General features: G+C 39.0%; 1 protein-coding gene across 2 annotated transcripts; it reads left to right on the top strand.

Annotated features, from left to right (window-relative positions):
- mRpS16 (mitochondrial ribosomal protein S16) lies at nucleotides 1-13,282 on the top strand. Of its 2 annotated transcripts, none has more exons than XM_053780818.2 (4): nucleotides 1-76; nucleotides 6,511-6,635; nucleotides 8,100-8,259; nucleotides 11,021-13,282. In XM_053780818.2, the coding sequence occupies exons 2-4, from the start codon at nucleotides 6,522-6,524 to the stop codon at nucleotides 11,137-11,139; spliced, it is 393 nt and encodes a 130-aa protein (XP_053636793.1). In that variant the 5' UTR covers nucleotides 1-76; nucleotides 6,511-6,521; the 3' UTR covers nucleotides 11,140-13,282. The 2 variants fall into 2 exon arrangements, with proteins under 2 accessions (XP_053636793.1, XP_053636794.1); XM_053780819.2 differs by lacking the exon at nucleotides 1-76 and adding an exon at nucleotides 102-211.
- The last annotated feature ends 3,103 nt before the right edge of the window (nucleotides 13,283-16,385 follow it).

Below are 16,385 nucleotides of genomic sequence, written 5' to 3' on the forward strand. Positions count from 1 at the left end.
CCGGGGTGCTGGTACGGTGCACCTCCTCAGTGGCTCTATAAACCATCAACAAGGAGACGCTGACGCTTCTATAGAGGTAAGAGAGAGCAGCATGCCAAAGCCACTTATATGCATAGCATTACGGGCTGGCTTAAAATTAACTTAAGATTAACTAAGCAATGATGAAATCAGTGATAAAACATTATTGTAAACAGATAACTATAAAGCACAAGTGAGTATTACAAAGACAGGTCATATGGTTGTATGCATTGTTGTACATTCAGTCGTATGGAGTATTATTATTATAATCAAGGGGAAGCGCTAAACCCGGAGGATTATACAGCGCCTGGGGGGGGGATGTGGAAGGCATTCAGGCTTAATTCTGGGAACTGGAGCACAGATCCAATTCCCTAAATCAAGAGCCCCTCACCAACATCAAGGAACCTTCCTTGAGAGGTCAGTCGTATGGAGTATTCTGTTAGGTAGTGTATTTAAAAAAATAACAAAGTTAGATTGGGTTTTAGGTTTAACATTTGTGTGATATAATTGTGAGAAACATTTAAGATATACAATTTATAAGGTTGAGTTATTCAGTATTTATTTGGTTTTGGGTGAGTAAGTGATCTTTGAGAAGAGACTTGAATTTATAAACAGGTAGTGTTTCTTTTATATTTACAGGTAATGAATTCCAGATTTTAGGGCCTTTTATGTGCATTGAGTTTTTACATAGTGTGAGATGGACACGAGGAACATCAAAGAGTGATCTGTGTCTTGTATTATGGTCATGTGTTCTGTTGAGGTTGGCAAGGAGATGTTTGAGGGGAGGGTTAATATCAGAGTTAAGTGTTCTATGTATGTAATAAGTGCAATAATAAGTATGGATGTTTTGTATGGTGAGTAGGTTGAGTGTTTTGAATATTGGTGGAGTGTGCTGCCTGTAGTGAGAATTTGTTATCATTCTAACTGCAGCCTTTTGTTGGGTAATTAGTGGTCTGAGATGGTTACTTGTTGTTGAGCCCCATGCACAAATTCCATAGGTGAGATAGGGGTAAATAAGAGAGTGATATAGGGCCAGGAGGGCTGACTGTGGAGCATAGTACCGTATCTTCGATAGTATGCCTACAGTCTTGGAAATTTTCCTAGAAATTTGATGTATATGTGTATGAAATTTGAGTCTATTATCAAGGTGGATTCCTAAGAATTTTCCCTCTGTTAGCTTTGTGATAGGTGATCTGTTTATTATTATGTTAAGAGGTACATCTGTAGCTCTGTTACCAAACTGAATGAAGTAAGTTTAATATGTAAGTTTAATATTGGTAAAGGGCTCTTGATCCAGGGAACTGAGGGTACCCTTCACCTCCTTGGATCAAACTTGATCGTACCTCCCATTCAAATATGGGTTGTGTGAATCCTTACGGGTTTAGAGCTTCCATCTTTGAGTAATATGACAGGATGGCACGAGGGGCTCTTGATCCAGGGAACTGAGGCTACTCTCCACTTCCTTGGATCAAACTTGATCATTCCTCCCATTTAGCCAGGTGCTGGGTGAACCATACAGGTTTAGCGCTTCTTGTGCGTGTAATATGATTGGGTGCTAATGAGGGAGCTCCTGATCCAAGGATCTGGACCCAGACCCTTGCTGTATGACTCTTGTAGGTTTAGTGCTTCATTTTGATTAAAATGATAATGGACCTTGTCTCACCTTCCTTGGAAGGTGAGATGACCCATACGGAGTTTACCTGGAGAGAGTTCCGGGGGTCAACGCCCCCGCGACCCGGTCTGTGACCAGGCCTCCTGGTGGATCAGAGCCTGATCAACCAGGCTGTTACTGCTGGCTGCATGCAATCCAATGTACGAGCCACAGCCCGGCTGGTCAGGTACCGACTTTAGGCGCTTATTAATATTTAGGACTTCCCCAAATAAAAGTTGAAAACCATCTTGTGAGCGGCAGCACAAGACTGGGGTCACACAGCTCAATGTTTTTAATTAACGATTATTATTATTAAGAATAAAGGATAAGACCGTATATATGAAAGCCAATGTAATAATGAAGCTAAAACGACCTCGGTGGAAATAAGTCGTGATGTTGAATTTAACTGCGTTATGTTGTTATTAATCATTATTACTATTATACTAGTGTTGCTATTATTATTATTATTATTATTATTAGAGTGATATAATTGGTATTAATATTATACTATTAGTGCTATTATTATTCTCTATGCGTTTAACACTCTCCATGAATATACATTATCATTGTTTTATTATTATTGACCCTTGTGGGTTTAGTGCTTAGTTTTGACTGTAATAATAATAATATAATAATAATACATAATATCTTTATTTACTACCAGTACATGTACAAGGTATACAGACCATAGCTGACAACAATGACATACTACTATATAGAAAGTCCCTTGTTATGCTCAGCATTTCGGGCAAATTAGGTCAGTGTCCCAGGATGCGACCCACACCAGTCCACTAACACCTAGGTACCCATTTTACTGATGGGGAACACAGACAACAGGTGGAAAGTAACACGACCAATGTTTCTACTCTGGCTGGGAATCGAACCCAGGCCCTCGCCGTGTGAAGCGAGAGCGTTAGCCACCAGTGGACCCCCGACTTATGATGTCCCCAACCTACGTTAAAACCGACCTATGAAGCTTTTCAGTGCAAAAATTTGACCCCGACATACGTTGAAAAACTCAACGTACAGCATTCATCCAGTAAGAGTCCACGTGTCTGTCCGCCCTGAGCGCGCCTCAGATGGCCTGCCTTCAGTTAGTGTGCCAGTGTTTACAAGCCAGAGCGGTCGCTTCCATGCATACATTCGGAACATTTTGTATTATTCCAGTGTTTTTAGTGCTTCTAACTGCTAAATAAGCCACCATGGGTCTAAAGAAAGCTTCTAGTGCCAACCCTTTGTTAAAAAGGGTGAAAATTACTATTGAAATGAAGGAGGAGATAGTAAATAAATACGAAAATGGAGTGTGTGCCTCTGAGCTGGCCAGGTTGTACAACAAACCCCAATCAACCATCTCTACTATCCTGGCCAACAAATAGGCAATCAAGGAAGCTGTTGTTGCAAAAGATGCAAGTATCTTTACAAAACACAGATCGCAAGTGCTCGAAGATATTGAGAGACTTATTGGTGTGGATATACGAAAAACAGATATCAGGAGATAGCATCTCTCAAGCGATCATATGTGAAAAGGTAAGGCAGTTCAAATAAAATCAAGTCAAGTTTATTCTCTATAAGGATTACAATGCTGAGTTTACAGAATTTGGATATTGTGTGGTTTACATGTTTTAAAATAGTAATTACAGAGTGTACCACTAGAACACCTAGCATGGCTAGGCATTTCGGGCAGACTTAGATTAATTCTTAACTTTAAAATATTACAAATTATGAGGTAAATTGGTATTATGGCTAAGTGACTAAATACTAGTTTGTGAGTTTAGCAATGTGAATGCTTTTGTTTTCGCACAATACATAGTTTCAGTATTGGAGTATCACAGGCCAACTTATGACTAGTTAGGATTCATTATTTTAAGATTAAGATTGATATTTCTGTGTTTATGGTCAAATGGGTGAGTGTAAGTGTGAACCACCAGGTGGTATTCATGTAATTAGTTGATGGGGTGTATCAGGGAGATAAGATGTTTTCTAATGGTAGTTTTGAAGGTGATGAATGTGTCTGCAGTTCTAGAGTTCTCAGGTAGGGTGTTCCAGATTTTAAGGCCTTTGATATACATTGAATTTTTCTAAAGGTTTAGTCAGACATGGGGAATGTCATAGAGATGTTTGTGTCTGGTGTTATGCCTGTGGGTTCTGTCACAAATATCAAGAAAGCATTTTAGGTCAAGGTTAATATTGGAGTTTAAGGTCCTGTAGATGTAGATTGCACAGTAGTAAGTGTGGATGTACTGAACAGGGAGTAAGTTTAGATCTATGAAGAGTGGGGGGGTGTGTTGCCAGGGATGGGATTTAATGATTATTCTTACTGCGGCTTTTTGTTGGGTTATTATTGGCTTTAGGTGAGTTGCTGCAGTTGATCCCCAAGCACAAATAGCATAGGTGAGATATGGATAAATAAGTGAGTGGTATAGTGTGAGAAGGGCATTTTGCGGCATGTAGTATCATATCTTGGAGAGGATCCCCACCGTTTTGGATACTTTTTTGGTTATGTGTTTTATATGGGTGCTGAAATTCATGTTGTTGTCGAGGTATAGGCCTAAGAATTTGCCCTCATTATGTCTGGCAATTAGTGTTGTTGATCTTAATGTTAATTTGTGCAACTCCTGCTCTGCTACCAAACATAATATAGTAGGTTTTGTCAGTGTTAAGCGTAAGTTGGCTGTCATCCAAGTCAATATTTTGAGCAGCTCCTCGTTAACAATGGTGTTGAGGGTGGCAAAATTAGGGTGAGAGATGACATAAGTCGTGTCGTCAGCAAAGAGAATGGAGTTCAGGTGTTGGGATACGTTTGGAAGATCATTGATGTATATGAGGAAGAGCAGGGGACCAAGGACACTTCCCTGCGGAACTCCAGTAGTATTAAGTGGCCATGTTGATGATGCTGTGTCTTTAATGGTGACATACTGATACCTATTAATATGGTAGGATTTGAAATATGCAAGCGCATGGCCTCTTATACCATAATGGTCAAGTTTGTGGAGTAGGATGCCGTGGTCTACTGTGTCAAAAGCTTTTCTTAGGTCAATAAAAATTCCTAGCGGATATTCCTTATTTTCCAATGCTGTGTAAAGCAGATCTAGCATTTTTATAATTGCATCATTAGTGCTTTTATTTTTCCTAAATCCAAATTGGCAGGGGTTGAGTATGTTTTGTGCCGTTATAAATTAATATAGTCTCCTGTGCACGAGTTTCTCAAAGATTTTGGATAGCAATGGTAAGTTGCATAACAATTTAATTAAGAAAATGCCTGCAACTAGTGGTGATGTGAGTGAATTTAAGGCCAGCAAAGGTTGGTTTGAGAGATTTAAGAATCGTAGTGGTATACATAGTGTGATAAGGCATGGTGAGGCTGCCAGTTCGGACCAAAAAGCGGCTGAAAAATATGTGCAGTTGCCTTCTTCAAAGATTAAGGAAATGTGTGCAAAGTGGGTTGAACTGCAAACCTTTATGGAAGAAAATCACCCTGACACAGCTATTGCAAGCCATGCTGGTGACTTTTACAATGACAATGTTGTGAACCACTTTAGAAAAATCTTAAAGGAACGAGAGGTACAGAGCTCCATGGACAGATTTTTGGTGCGACAGAGGTCCAATGACTCTCAAGTTGTTGCCAGTGGCATTAAAAGAAGAAGGGAAGTAACCCCAGAAAAGGACGTGCTACCTAAAGTCCTAATGGAAGGGGATTTCCCTTCCAAAAAATAATAGCCTCCATCATCTCCCCTTCTGCCATCCCATCACTCTTCAACAGATCTTCAATAAAGGTAAGTGTCATTTATTCTTCATTAAACAATACGTAATATATATTATGCATGTCTCCTTTTTTGTGTGTAGAAAAAAGTATATTTTATGTGGTAAACATATTTTTTTTCATACTTGGGGTGTCTGGAATGGATTAATTTGATTTCCATTATTTCTTATGGGGAAAATTAATTCAACCTACAATTATTTCATCTTACGATGGGCTCTCAGGAACAGATTAATATCGTAGGTCTGGGGTCCACTGTATTATTATTATTATTATCATTGTTTTACTACACTGTAACAATATTTACCTAAGAGAGCGTCATACAGGATGATTGTTCATACAGCGGTTTCCCTTACATTAAGTCATGTATGTGTGTGGCATGCAAAGAGTGCTGTGTTTATTTTTGTTCCAAACCTATTACGACCAGGTCAACAGACTAGTCATTACCTGTGTGCATAATAATATGTACGTATATTATTATTGTATTAAATGTGGCAAATTGCTAAACCAATAATGGTCATACAACAATTGGGGAATGGGAGGGTAATTAGGTTTGATCTGATGAAGGGGAGGGCAGCACCAGTTCCTTGGATCAAGAGCCCTAGGGTTTGTTGCATGTAACTTGTCTAAAGTGAACTGACTCAAACCATAAAAGATATACACTTATAAATACTATGCTACAGGTGGCAGCTGGTTCAAAATGAAAACACGGTGAAAATATAATCCACATCTCATATTACAAGAATTGTCTTGACGATTTACATATATTTTTTAATACATTGGCCGTCTCCCACCGAGGTAGGGGTGACCCATAAAAGGAACACTTTCACCATCATTCACTCTATTGATATGTTGCTAGAGGTGCACAGATACAACAGTTTAGATGTCCCTCTAAACAGCAAATATCCCAAACTCCTTCTTCAGAGTGCAGTCATTGTACTTCCCACCTCCAAGACTCAAAGTCTGGCTAACCGGTTTCACTGAATTCCTTCACAAAATATTACCCTGCTCACACTCTTAACAGCTCATCAAGTCTCAAAAACCATTTGTCTCCACTCTATTAATATTTTTTCTTTCTTTTCAGGCAAGTGAAGGATGCCTTTCCCTGCAGCAGGAGGCGCCAGAGTACCTTTGAGGACGGCCAAATGTATAAGATTTGCCAGGCATGGATGTGCAAACAGACCGTTTTACCACATTGTTGTTATGGATGTAAGAACCAGAACCTTATAATTATATTATGTTAGTTTCATGCAGGCAAGCCCTGTTTTACAGGGCTTTGCTTGATGGTGTTTCACTAATACAGGAGTTGTCAATTATAACCATTCTTCATTTATTCAGACACCTACAATAAATATATTCACCACTTACTATAAGCTAAGGACGAAAATATTTTAAGGTAAGTAACGTGTGTACTGTACGTATATGCATTTTTTAGGTCTAGCTCTATTGTTCACTTAATATGTGATAGTATAAACATGTTATCAGGCTTTTATATACATTTGAAAGTGAAAAAGGCTATGTTTCACTTTACAGTGATTTTTCTTTTACAGCAGTAACCTAGAACCTAACCTGCTGTATAAGTGGGGCCCTCCTGTACAGCAGTAACCTGGAACCTAGCCTGCTGTATAAGTGAGGCCCTCCTGTTCAGCAGTAGCCTGGAACTTAACCTGCTGTATTAGTAGGGCCCTCCTGTACAGCAGTAACCTGGAACCTAGCCTGCTGTATAAGTGAGGCCCTCCTGTTCAGCAGTAGCCTGGAACTTAACCTGCTGTATTAGTAGGGCCCTCCTGTACAGCAGTAACCCAGAATCTAACCTGCTGTATAAGGTTCTCCTGTACAACAGTAACCTGGAACCTAACCTGCTGTATAAGGCTTGCCTGTACAGCAGTAACCTGGAACCTAACCTGCTGTATAAGTAGGGCTCTCCTGTACAGCAGTAACCTGGAACCTAACCTGCTGTATAAGTGAGGCCCTCCTGTACAGCAGTAACCTGGAACCTAACCTGCTGTATAAGTGAGGCCCTCCTGTACAGCAGTAACCTGGAACCTAACCTGCTGTATAAGTAAGGCTGTCCTGTACAGCAGTAACTGGGAACTTAACCTGCTTCATCACCCTCCATTCCTCAGCCACTATAAGACACTAATGGGTTTAGCACTTTCCTGTTATTATAATTTGGACAGTTCCAATTTATTCAGCTATTTTTGTGCAGACAAGATATTACTACTGCATATTCCAATTTTGATGTAATATCTAGTAATTTTAATTTTTCCATCCACTGCATTATTTGAAAATAATGCTGAAGTTTGCTTGCAAATGAGATTCTCTCTGTGGTAATATATTTATTTGAACTTTTGGTCATATGTTATTTATCATTACTCCAGATCCTTTTTCCATTCTTATCAAGACAGTCACGCCTTTTTGAATTTTTTTCATTGTTTTCAAGACTGTCACCCACATTCCAGTTTTTCTTCATTGCCAATTTTCAGTAAATTTTTTTATATTTATTAAAAACTGACAACAATGACCTTGATGTTGAGAAATCAGTAAAATTATAACACCATATCACTCACTGTATATTTTTTAAGCATTCATTAATATATTCTCACCCTTTCCAGAGAAAAAATGGCCATTTATCGATTTTTAGGTAAAATATTCTTTTTTTTTTTTTTTCAGAAAAAGAGTCCTAGACAGGGTCATGTGATTGAGCAGCTTGGGACTTGGGACCCTCTGGTCAATGCTCATGGGGAGAAGTTATGTTCCATTAACCTAGAGCGAACAACTTACTGGATCAGTAAAGGAGCTCTTATATCTGAGGGCTGTTCAATGCTTCTAGGTATGAAATACATGTTAATGAAACTTAAATTTTCTTTATGAAACTGTACAATTTGGCCTTTATCTCCAAATTGGGCACACACATCTTACCTATAGTCACCTGCTTGCAGGTGCTGCTGCTTCCCACCTTTGTGTAGCTTGTGATATGCCACTGACTGATACACATTCTAATAATACACAAATAACCAGTATATAGGACAAGATAATGGTCTGAGTCAAACCAAGACTTCGTCATAAGTTTCTTTCTCCTGTGTGCGAGTTATGTGTGTACTGTTCCAGTCATGGTATTGTGACTTTTTATTGTTTACACATTAGCAGGTTGCTCATAACTTAGTATTATTATCATCAAAACTAAGTACTAAACCCACCAGGGTCATACAACTGCTCATGACAGACCTTTCCAACTTTGTCATGGTTTTTCATAATTACTGGGGTGCAAGTAGGGATCTTGGAGAGCTTTTAGACGAGTCTTTGACTTTAATAATTTAAAGGGGTTTTTAAATTAATGCTGGTTATTTTGGACATGTAGAGAGAATGGAACAAAACAGAATGACTTCAAGAGTGTATAAATCTGTAGTGGAAGTAAGGCGGGGTAGGGGTCGGCCTAAGAAGGGTTGGAGGGAGGGGGTAAAGGAGGTTTTGTGTGCAAGGGGCTTGGACTTCCAGCAGGCATGCGTGAGCGTGTTTGATAGGAGTGAATGGAGACAAATGGTTTTTAATACTTGACGTGCTGTTGGAGTGTGAGCAAAGTAACATTTATGAAGGGGTTCAGGGAAACCGGCAGGCCGGACTTGAGTCCTGGAGATGGGAAGTACAGTGCCTGCACTCTGAAGGAGGGGTGTTAATGTTGCAGTTTAAAAACTGTAGTGTAAAGCACCCTTCTGGCAAGACAGTGATGGAGTGAATGATGGTGAAAGTTTTTCTTTTTCGGGCCACCCTGCCTTGGTGGGAATCGGCCAGTGTGATAATAAAAAAAAAAATATTTTAACTTGAAAGTACTGTATTTGTGTTGAGACTATTTTTGTAGCTTTTGTTGTTTAATTTTATGTTTTTAGTGTTCAAGTATGTTGTATTTACATTTTTTCTATGAATATTGAGTGACTCGCATGGTCAGAGATCTTTCAAAATATCACAACTAATACTACTTTATTTCAGATTTTTTGATCTTCTTGAGATATTTATTTTATTATTAAGCTTTTTAGTTTTAGCTTTTAAGAATATTATATAGGCATGGACCTGTTAACACATTTTCTTGTTATTTTTTTGTTGTAGGTCAAGAAAATGCATGTCGAATTCAAATTGAAATACTTTTCCTTGTCTTAGTGCAAAGCTTCATATTGCATTAAAACTAATTAATAATTTGGAGAGGAAACTTTGGTGTAGCTCCTGGCTCTCCCTCTCCCCACATCCCCCACCAAGCAGGATTAACGAATGTGAGAAAATTGTAAAGTCTTGCTGACACTTGACTCTGTTTTCCTGTTATTTTAGAGAACACAGTCATTATATAAGATGGTCCTCTGCCAATGTTATCCTATCTTGCATTCATTTTTGACATGCTCTTCAATAGGATTTAGTGCTTTTTCATAAATAAAACAATAATAATTCTAAATAAAGGTATTATTATAATCAGGGGGAGCGCTAACCTGAAGGGATTATACAGCGCCTTTGGGGTAATCAGGGGGGAGTGCTAAACCCATAGGAATTATACAGCACCTTTGGGGGGAGGGATGGAAGGTATTCAGGGAACTGGAGCACAGATCCAGTTCCCTAGATCAGGAGTCCCTCACCAGCATCAAGGAATCTCCCTTGAGGCATAAATAGAGATAAAAACATCCCAGGGAGGCTAACACTTGGGTCAAACACAAAGAAATGCAAAAAAGGAGTCAGGTTTGATTCAAGGAAGGGAGAACAGCTCCAGTTCCTTGGATCACAAGTTAAGAAATGTGGAATTTGCAAGCCTAGTAACATATCCTTTTACGGGTGTTAAGGTTACCCTCTTGGAGGTTGTGATGAGTTAAATACTGCTTCTGATGGTACCTTCACTGTGGATAGGGGCTCATAATCTGGTGTATTGAACTTCTCCCTTTCCTTGGAGCAAACCTAATTCCTTTCCCATACCCAGGCACTGTATGACACCTACAGGCTTAGCACTTAACAGAATACTAGATAAAGATATACGTACAGGTGTCTCTGGTTTCATGCCAGAGATCAGGAGATTCCAGGCTCTTTGGTACATGAAATTTCATCAGGTGAACCCAACTTAACACATAAAACACAGAGATATGTTCAAAGACATGAACATTTTGCATTGCTTGATTTGAGAATTTTGTCAAAAAACAACTGGTAATGGTTGGGAAAAACTAGGCCCTATATAAGATGGGCCAATAAGCCTACTGCAGTGCCCCTTTGTTCTTATTTAGGAAAGCAATATTTTAGCAATAGAGATGCTTGTCAGTGGCTTGTCATGGGAAGCTATAAACCTGTTGGTTTAGAGTAGAAATGGAAAGGAAGAGTAGGATTGCCTAATACTGACCAGTAGGCCTACTTCAGTGCTTTATATCGAGACACCTGTTTAGCATAATATTTGCTATATTGCTAATTATAAAATAGTGCTGGGTTTGGGTGATCACATACGAGTGATTTATACTGCATGTAGTGAATTATTCACAGCAGTGAGGTCACATATAAGCAAATTCTCATAAGAAATATACATATTTTTAATAGGAGTTTTGGCAACAACTACAGTGTGTATTCCTCCACAGGTCTAGCAGGATTACTGCCAATCCACCCTCGAGTGTATTTGTTAGCCTGGCGTAATCGAAGAGCAGCAGCAGCTCAGAAAGTGCAAGAGAAAGAGGATGCAGCACAAGTTGAAAACTAACAAAGAGGAGGTTGTACAGTCGACAAGCTGAAGAAAAGACACTCTGGCAGACTGGAAACCTTTAATGAGGTGTCTTGCACAGAGACCAAACTTTTTCAAGTTTAGAGAGAGTACATGGTAAGCATAAGTATATATAGTCGGGAGAGCAAGGGCCAAGGAGTCATTAGGTGCTAACTTGACTATATCAGGTCAGGTGAGTGGTGTGTGCTGAGGAACATTCGAACCAGGGGTCCTGCCAACTGGAAACTTTCCTGGTTGTGGGCGATGGTGTCTGTGGTATATACAGTGCTGATTCAAGTCATTTTCTTCTGTTCTTTGTCTTTATGCACAATCATGCTTGGCCTGGGGCAATTCCATGTAGTGTGAAGCTGTGTTAGAATGTAAAACACAGGCATTGTTGATGTTACTGCTGCAACAAGCATATTTGCGTTTGTATGTTTTTTAATAATGCCGTTTCTCACCATAAAGGGTAACAGATTCCTAGCTATCTTATGCACATGTACAGTACCTTATTACAACCTCTGTAGGGGATAGTGTATATGCCTGTAGTCTCCATGGGGTTGGGATTTACTTAGGCCTAGTCTCTGATAGTGGTCAAGGTGACAGTGGCTGTGATGCCGTGACATTTTTAAATATCTTAGAAGCATTCCTGGGTACAGTTGAACTAGGGAAGATTGAAAAGCGGTCATTGCTAGAATCAACTCTCGAAGTGTTATTTTAACTGTGCTTCTACAATTCCACATGAAAGTGGTAGGAAAATGTACACTGCTGATGATCTCGGTGATTTTGAGACACTTGTCTTCCAGGAAATAGGAGAACCCTTAGAAAGACACTCAACAGAACACCTTTCTTGGTTCTAGTAGAGTTGAGACCAAAAAGGAATGAAACAGTTTTGGTTGGTGGGTTTATGATGTGTACTAAATTCAAGGGAGTGGCAAGTAGTGTTCTTGTGTACAAGGACATTGAGGATAAGTTTTGTTTTCCACTTCTAAAGTGAGCTGAATTGATGAGGATGTCATCAACAAACATCATCCAAGATACTCCAGCAGGAATATCATGGACTCGTCTCCTCGAGGAACTCCATATGGAAATTCACGAGGACAGTGCTTATTGGGGACCCTGTTCATAACAGGATGGGGAGCCTCCATATCTTTTACCACCCTGAGATGATCAAGTATGTATGGTCTTCTAGAACCCACAAGTCTGAGGTACTCTTCATTCCCATAACCTCAAGTATAGCCAGGGCTCTGGCAAAATCCCTTTCCATTTTGCTTGGCACTATCAGTAGTACACTCTGGCACTTTGGTGATCAGACACACACTGGACAAGAAACTCGTTAATCTTGATGGATCAGGCTATTGCCATCCTCCATGACAAAGTTTTTGATGTATTCTGCTGGGTTTCTAAGGGCTCTCAGAATCCTCAGCTTGGAGTTCTTGAATAGCAAGCCCCTCACAACTACCTTATTCTTAGGCAGTTTACATTGTCCTACTATCTTCTGGATTGTAGAAGTAAAGCACGGAAAATACTTAGCATTCAGAGAGTCGGTCTGGGTTTTAATCTTCCCTACTATCATAGGTTCTTTAAATAAAGGCAGTTACATAACTGCCACTGTCACTTCAGCTGTTGTCAAAGATATTACAAGGCCTAAGAGAGTTAGCGGCAGCCCCAAGGAGAGTGCACCATCGTCATCCCTCATAGTAGTTATAATAAAGTATACATGTGGGTGACAGCTAGTGATTATAGTTGTAAGAATAAGATAAGTACTTCTGTTACACTATGTGGAGTGGCTCAGGGTGAGCATGGTTATCTACGAAAAGGCAGAAAAAAATGCCTTGAATCAGCATTCATACCAGAAACCATTTCCCAGAACTAGGTTAGTTTCCAGTCAAGGGACCTCTTGGCCTGCATGTTCCTCAGCACACACCACTCACCTGACCTAATATAATAAGATTTGCACCTGACTCCTGTCATCTGCTGTTCTGACTATATACAACTATCCTTGCCCTGTACTCTTCATAAACTTGAAACAGTTTGGTTTCACTATGAAATGTCTCATTAAAGGTTTCCATTCTGCCAGTGTTTTCTTATCACCTTAAGAACTAATGTTAAATTTATGTACATATAAAATGAATGAAGACTTTTAATTAATTTCTTTTCCACCCCTTACTTTTATCCAGTGATATTTCCACAGTGTGAGGTAACTACACATTTATAATTGCCTGAAATTCATATTCCTGGGGACTGGTGATGCTGCCAGTGATCTTGTAAGATCTGAGATAGTACCAGAATACTGTATAGAGAATGCCAGCCACCTGCAGGAGACCAAGGTTCTGAACTGCAGACTCTTCAAGGAAGGGTACCTTGATGTTGAAGGGCTCTTTATCCAAGAAACTGAAGTAATGATAACATGGTAGACTATACCTAGAGTATGTAAATAAAGCACAGTATGCAGGTTGTGTCATTTAATTAATGTTTCATCAACAAGGAACTTCAGTCATACAGAGAACAACACAGTACATATAGGTACTGTAGAGTGTACATACATAATAACGGGGGGAAATCCTGAGGTGAATGTACAGTACTTGTATATGAGCAGCCAGTCAAGTTGAAGTTAGGTGATCACAGTGTCAGGTTTAACCCTTTGAGGTTTTCGGCCGTACTAGTACGGCTTACGACCCAGGGTTTTTGACGTACTAGTACGCCTAAATTCTAGCGCCCTCAAATCTAGTGGGAGAAAGCTGGTAGGGCTACATATGAAAGAATGGGTCTATGTGCTCAGTGTGCACAGTATAAAAAAAAATCCTGCAGCACAGTGCATAATGAGAAAAAAAAAACTTTGTTTTTTTGGAATAAAACAGCAACTTTGCACTGTATTTTCGTATGGTATTTATTGTTGTATTCTAGTTTTCTTGGTCTCATTTTATAGAATGGAAGACATATTACAGAAATTGAGATGATTTTGACTGGTTTTACAATGAAAAGTAGCTTGAAATTGAGCTCAAAGTAGCAGAAATGTTCGATTTTTACCAAAGTTCAAAAGTAAATAAATCATGCCAAGCGTCCAATACATGTCAACTGGTGAGTCTAATATTCTTTTGCAAGTGCGCCAATATTATTTATACCATTTTTTACACTAATGCAGTAGTCTGCATAACAGTAAATCTTCTATTTTTTTGTGAGAATAAAAATTCAAAGTGGAAAGCAAAAGAATATAAGAGGGGCCTTGAGACGTGACTAATGACTAGAGGAAATGTCATTTTAGTGCCAGAAATGTCCTTCTTGTTTATTCTGGACCCTATTCGGAAATTGGCATCTTTTGAAATTTGTGTGAAATTGGCAAAATTGCTAAATTCTGACCACTGTACTGGATAGTTGAAATTGGTAAATGGGTGGTTTCTTGCACTCATTCGATAGAAAAAATGGAGTTCTAGCGAAATATTCATGTTTTTTGTCGACTAGTGCAGTGGTATTGGCCGAAAATGGGGCTCAAAGTGTGCAAAATTACCGATGCGTAAACATCACCGAGACCGCTAACTTCGCGAGAGCATAATTCCGTAAGTTTTCCATCAAATTTCAGAATTTTGGTGTCATTATGATCGGGAAAAGATTCTCTATCTTTTCATAAGAATTTTTTTTTTTTTTTAATTTGGCCGACCCTGAGAACGAGTTTCGGAGAGGGCCTGTCGACCCTCAAAGGGTTAAGAAGAATAAACCTTGCTAAAACTTCAGAGACTGAATGATTCTGAGCTTTGAGAACTTTACATTACCTTAGCAAAACTCAATATAAGGGGTTACCAACATTTCATTAAAAACTATAAAAGACCTGATCAAAAAGAAAGGTAAACAAATGAACACCACTGCTGGCATTCACACCATACTGTGTGAAGCTTGTGAGAACGTTCATGTAGGAAGGACTTAAAGGGACCCAAATATCTCGAGTTAAAGAACATAACACACTTGCAGGAAGAACGATGGTAATGTATGCACTCTAGACCGAGAACCATGATATATATTTCCCAGAGGCAAGACTTATCTTTACAGAAAGTGACCATTGCAGATAATTATGCTTAGAATCAGTAGTATTTACCACTACCAATAATCTCCCTCAAATTCTTAGTGAGGGTTAATTTCCATAAACCTGACACTGTGATCACCTAACCTAACCTATTTGACTGACTACTCACATACAACTACATTCTTTCACCTCAGGACCTCCCCTAACTGCTATATGCACATACCTACTCGTATGTTATTTGTACGAACTGACAGCTCCTGGTGGGAGAAATGTCTTCATTAATAAAATTCCATAATCCACATTGTTTTATTTAAATTCTGTCAGTATATTCTACCACTGTATTACCATTGCTTCAATTTCTTGGATCAAGAACTCCTCACCAATATCAAAGTACCCTTTCTTGAAATGTCTGCATTTCAGAATCTTTCAGTCTTCTGCAGGTGGATACCATTATCTATACAGTATTCTGGTACTATCACAGATCATGCAAGATCACTGGCAGCATCACAAGTCCCCATGAACATAATTGAAAGTGACTGTGTTTCAGACAAGGATGAACATGCACTGTTACCTCACCATTGAAGGATCTGCAGTTCTCTCTTTCCTGTATTCTGGTACTATCTCACGTCCTGCAAGATCACTGGCAGCATCGATAGTCCCCAGTAGTGATCAGTGAGCTGTCTTAAATCGAACCATACTTGAACTGTCCATCCTCCCTTCATTGGTGCCAGTTCTGGGAAATAACACTTGACTGTGTTTTGGTCACATGAATATAGCATTAGTAATAATTATCATGCAAGATGTAGGGTGAATAAGCCTGAATGTTGAAGATTATATAGTACAGTAAATGTTAAGGTAGGGGGTTTATTAGGGAAAGCATTTATGCCAGTGAAGATCTTTTGGTCAGAAGAAACTGGAGTTATCGTCTGATCAAACTTGACTGCTCCTATTTCTCATACACTGTATGATGTCTTGTGAATTTACTGCTTTCCCCATGAATATAATTATGAAAACAATTTAGAAAAAGGGTTTAAATGTACGAGGAGATGCTTTAAGACATTTATATCTTCCATCAATTCAAATCAGAAGCATGCTAAGGATGCTGGCAGAATATCTAGTCAATGCACAGCTGAATAATTAATATAAATTAAAATCTTAAGAGACCACATGATATTGCTCAGTACTACAGATTCTAAACAAAAATATAATGTTTATGGCATATATTTTT

This window comes from Cherax quadricarinatus, chromosome 75 (assembly GCF_038502225.1).
Source record: "Cherax quadricarinatus isolate ZL_2023a chromosome 75, ASM3850222v1, whole genome shotgun sequence".
NCBI lineage: Eukaryota > Metazoa > Arthropoda > Malacostraca > Decapoda > Parastacidae > Cherax > Cherax quadricarinatus.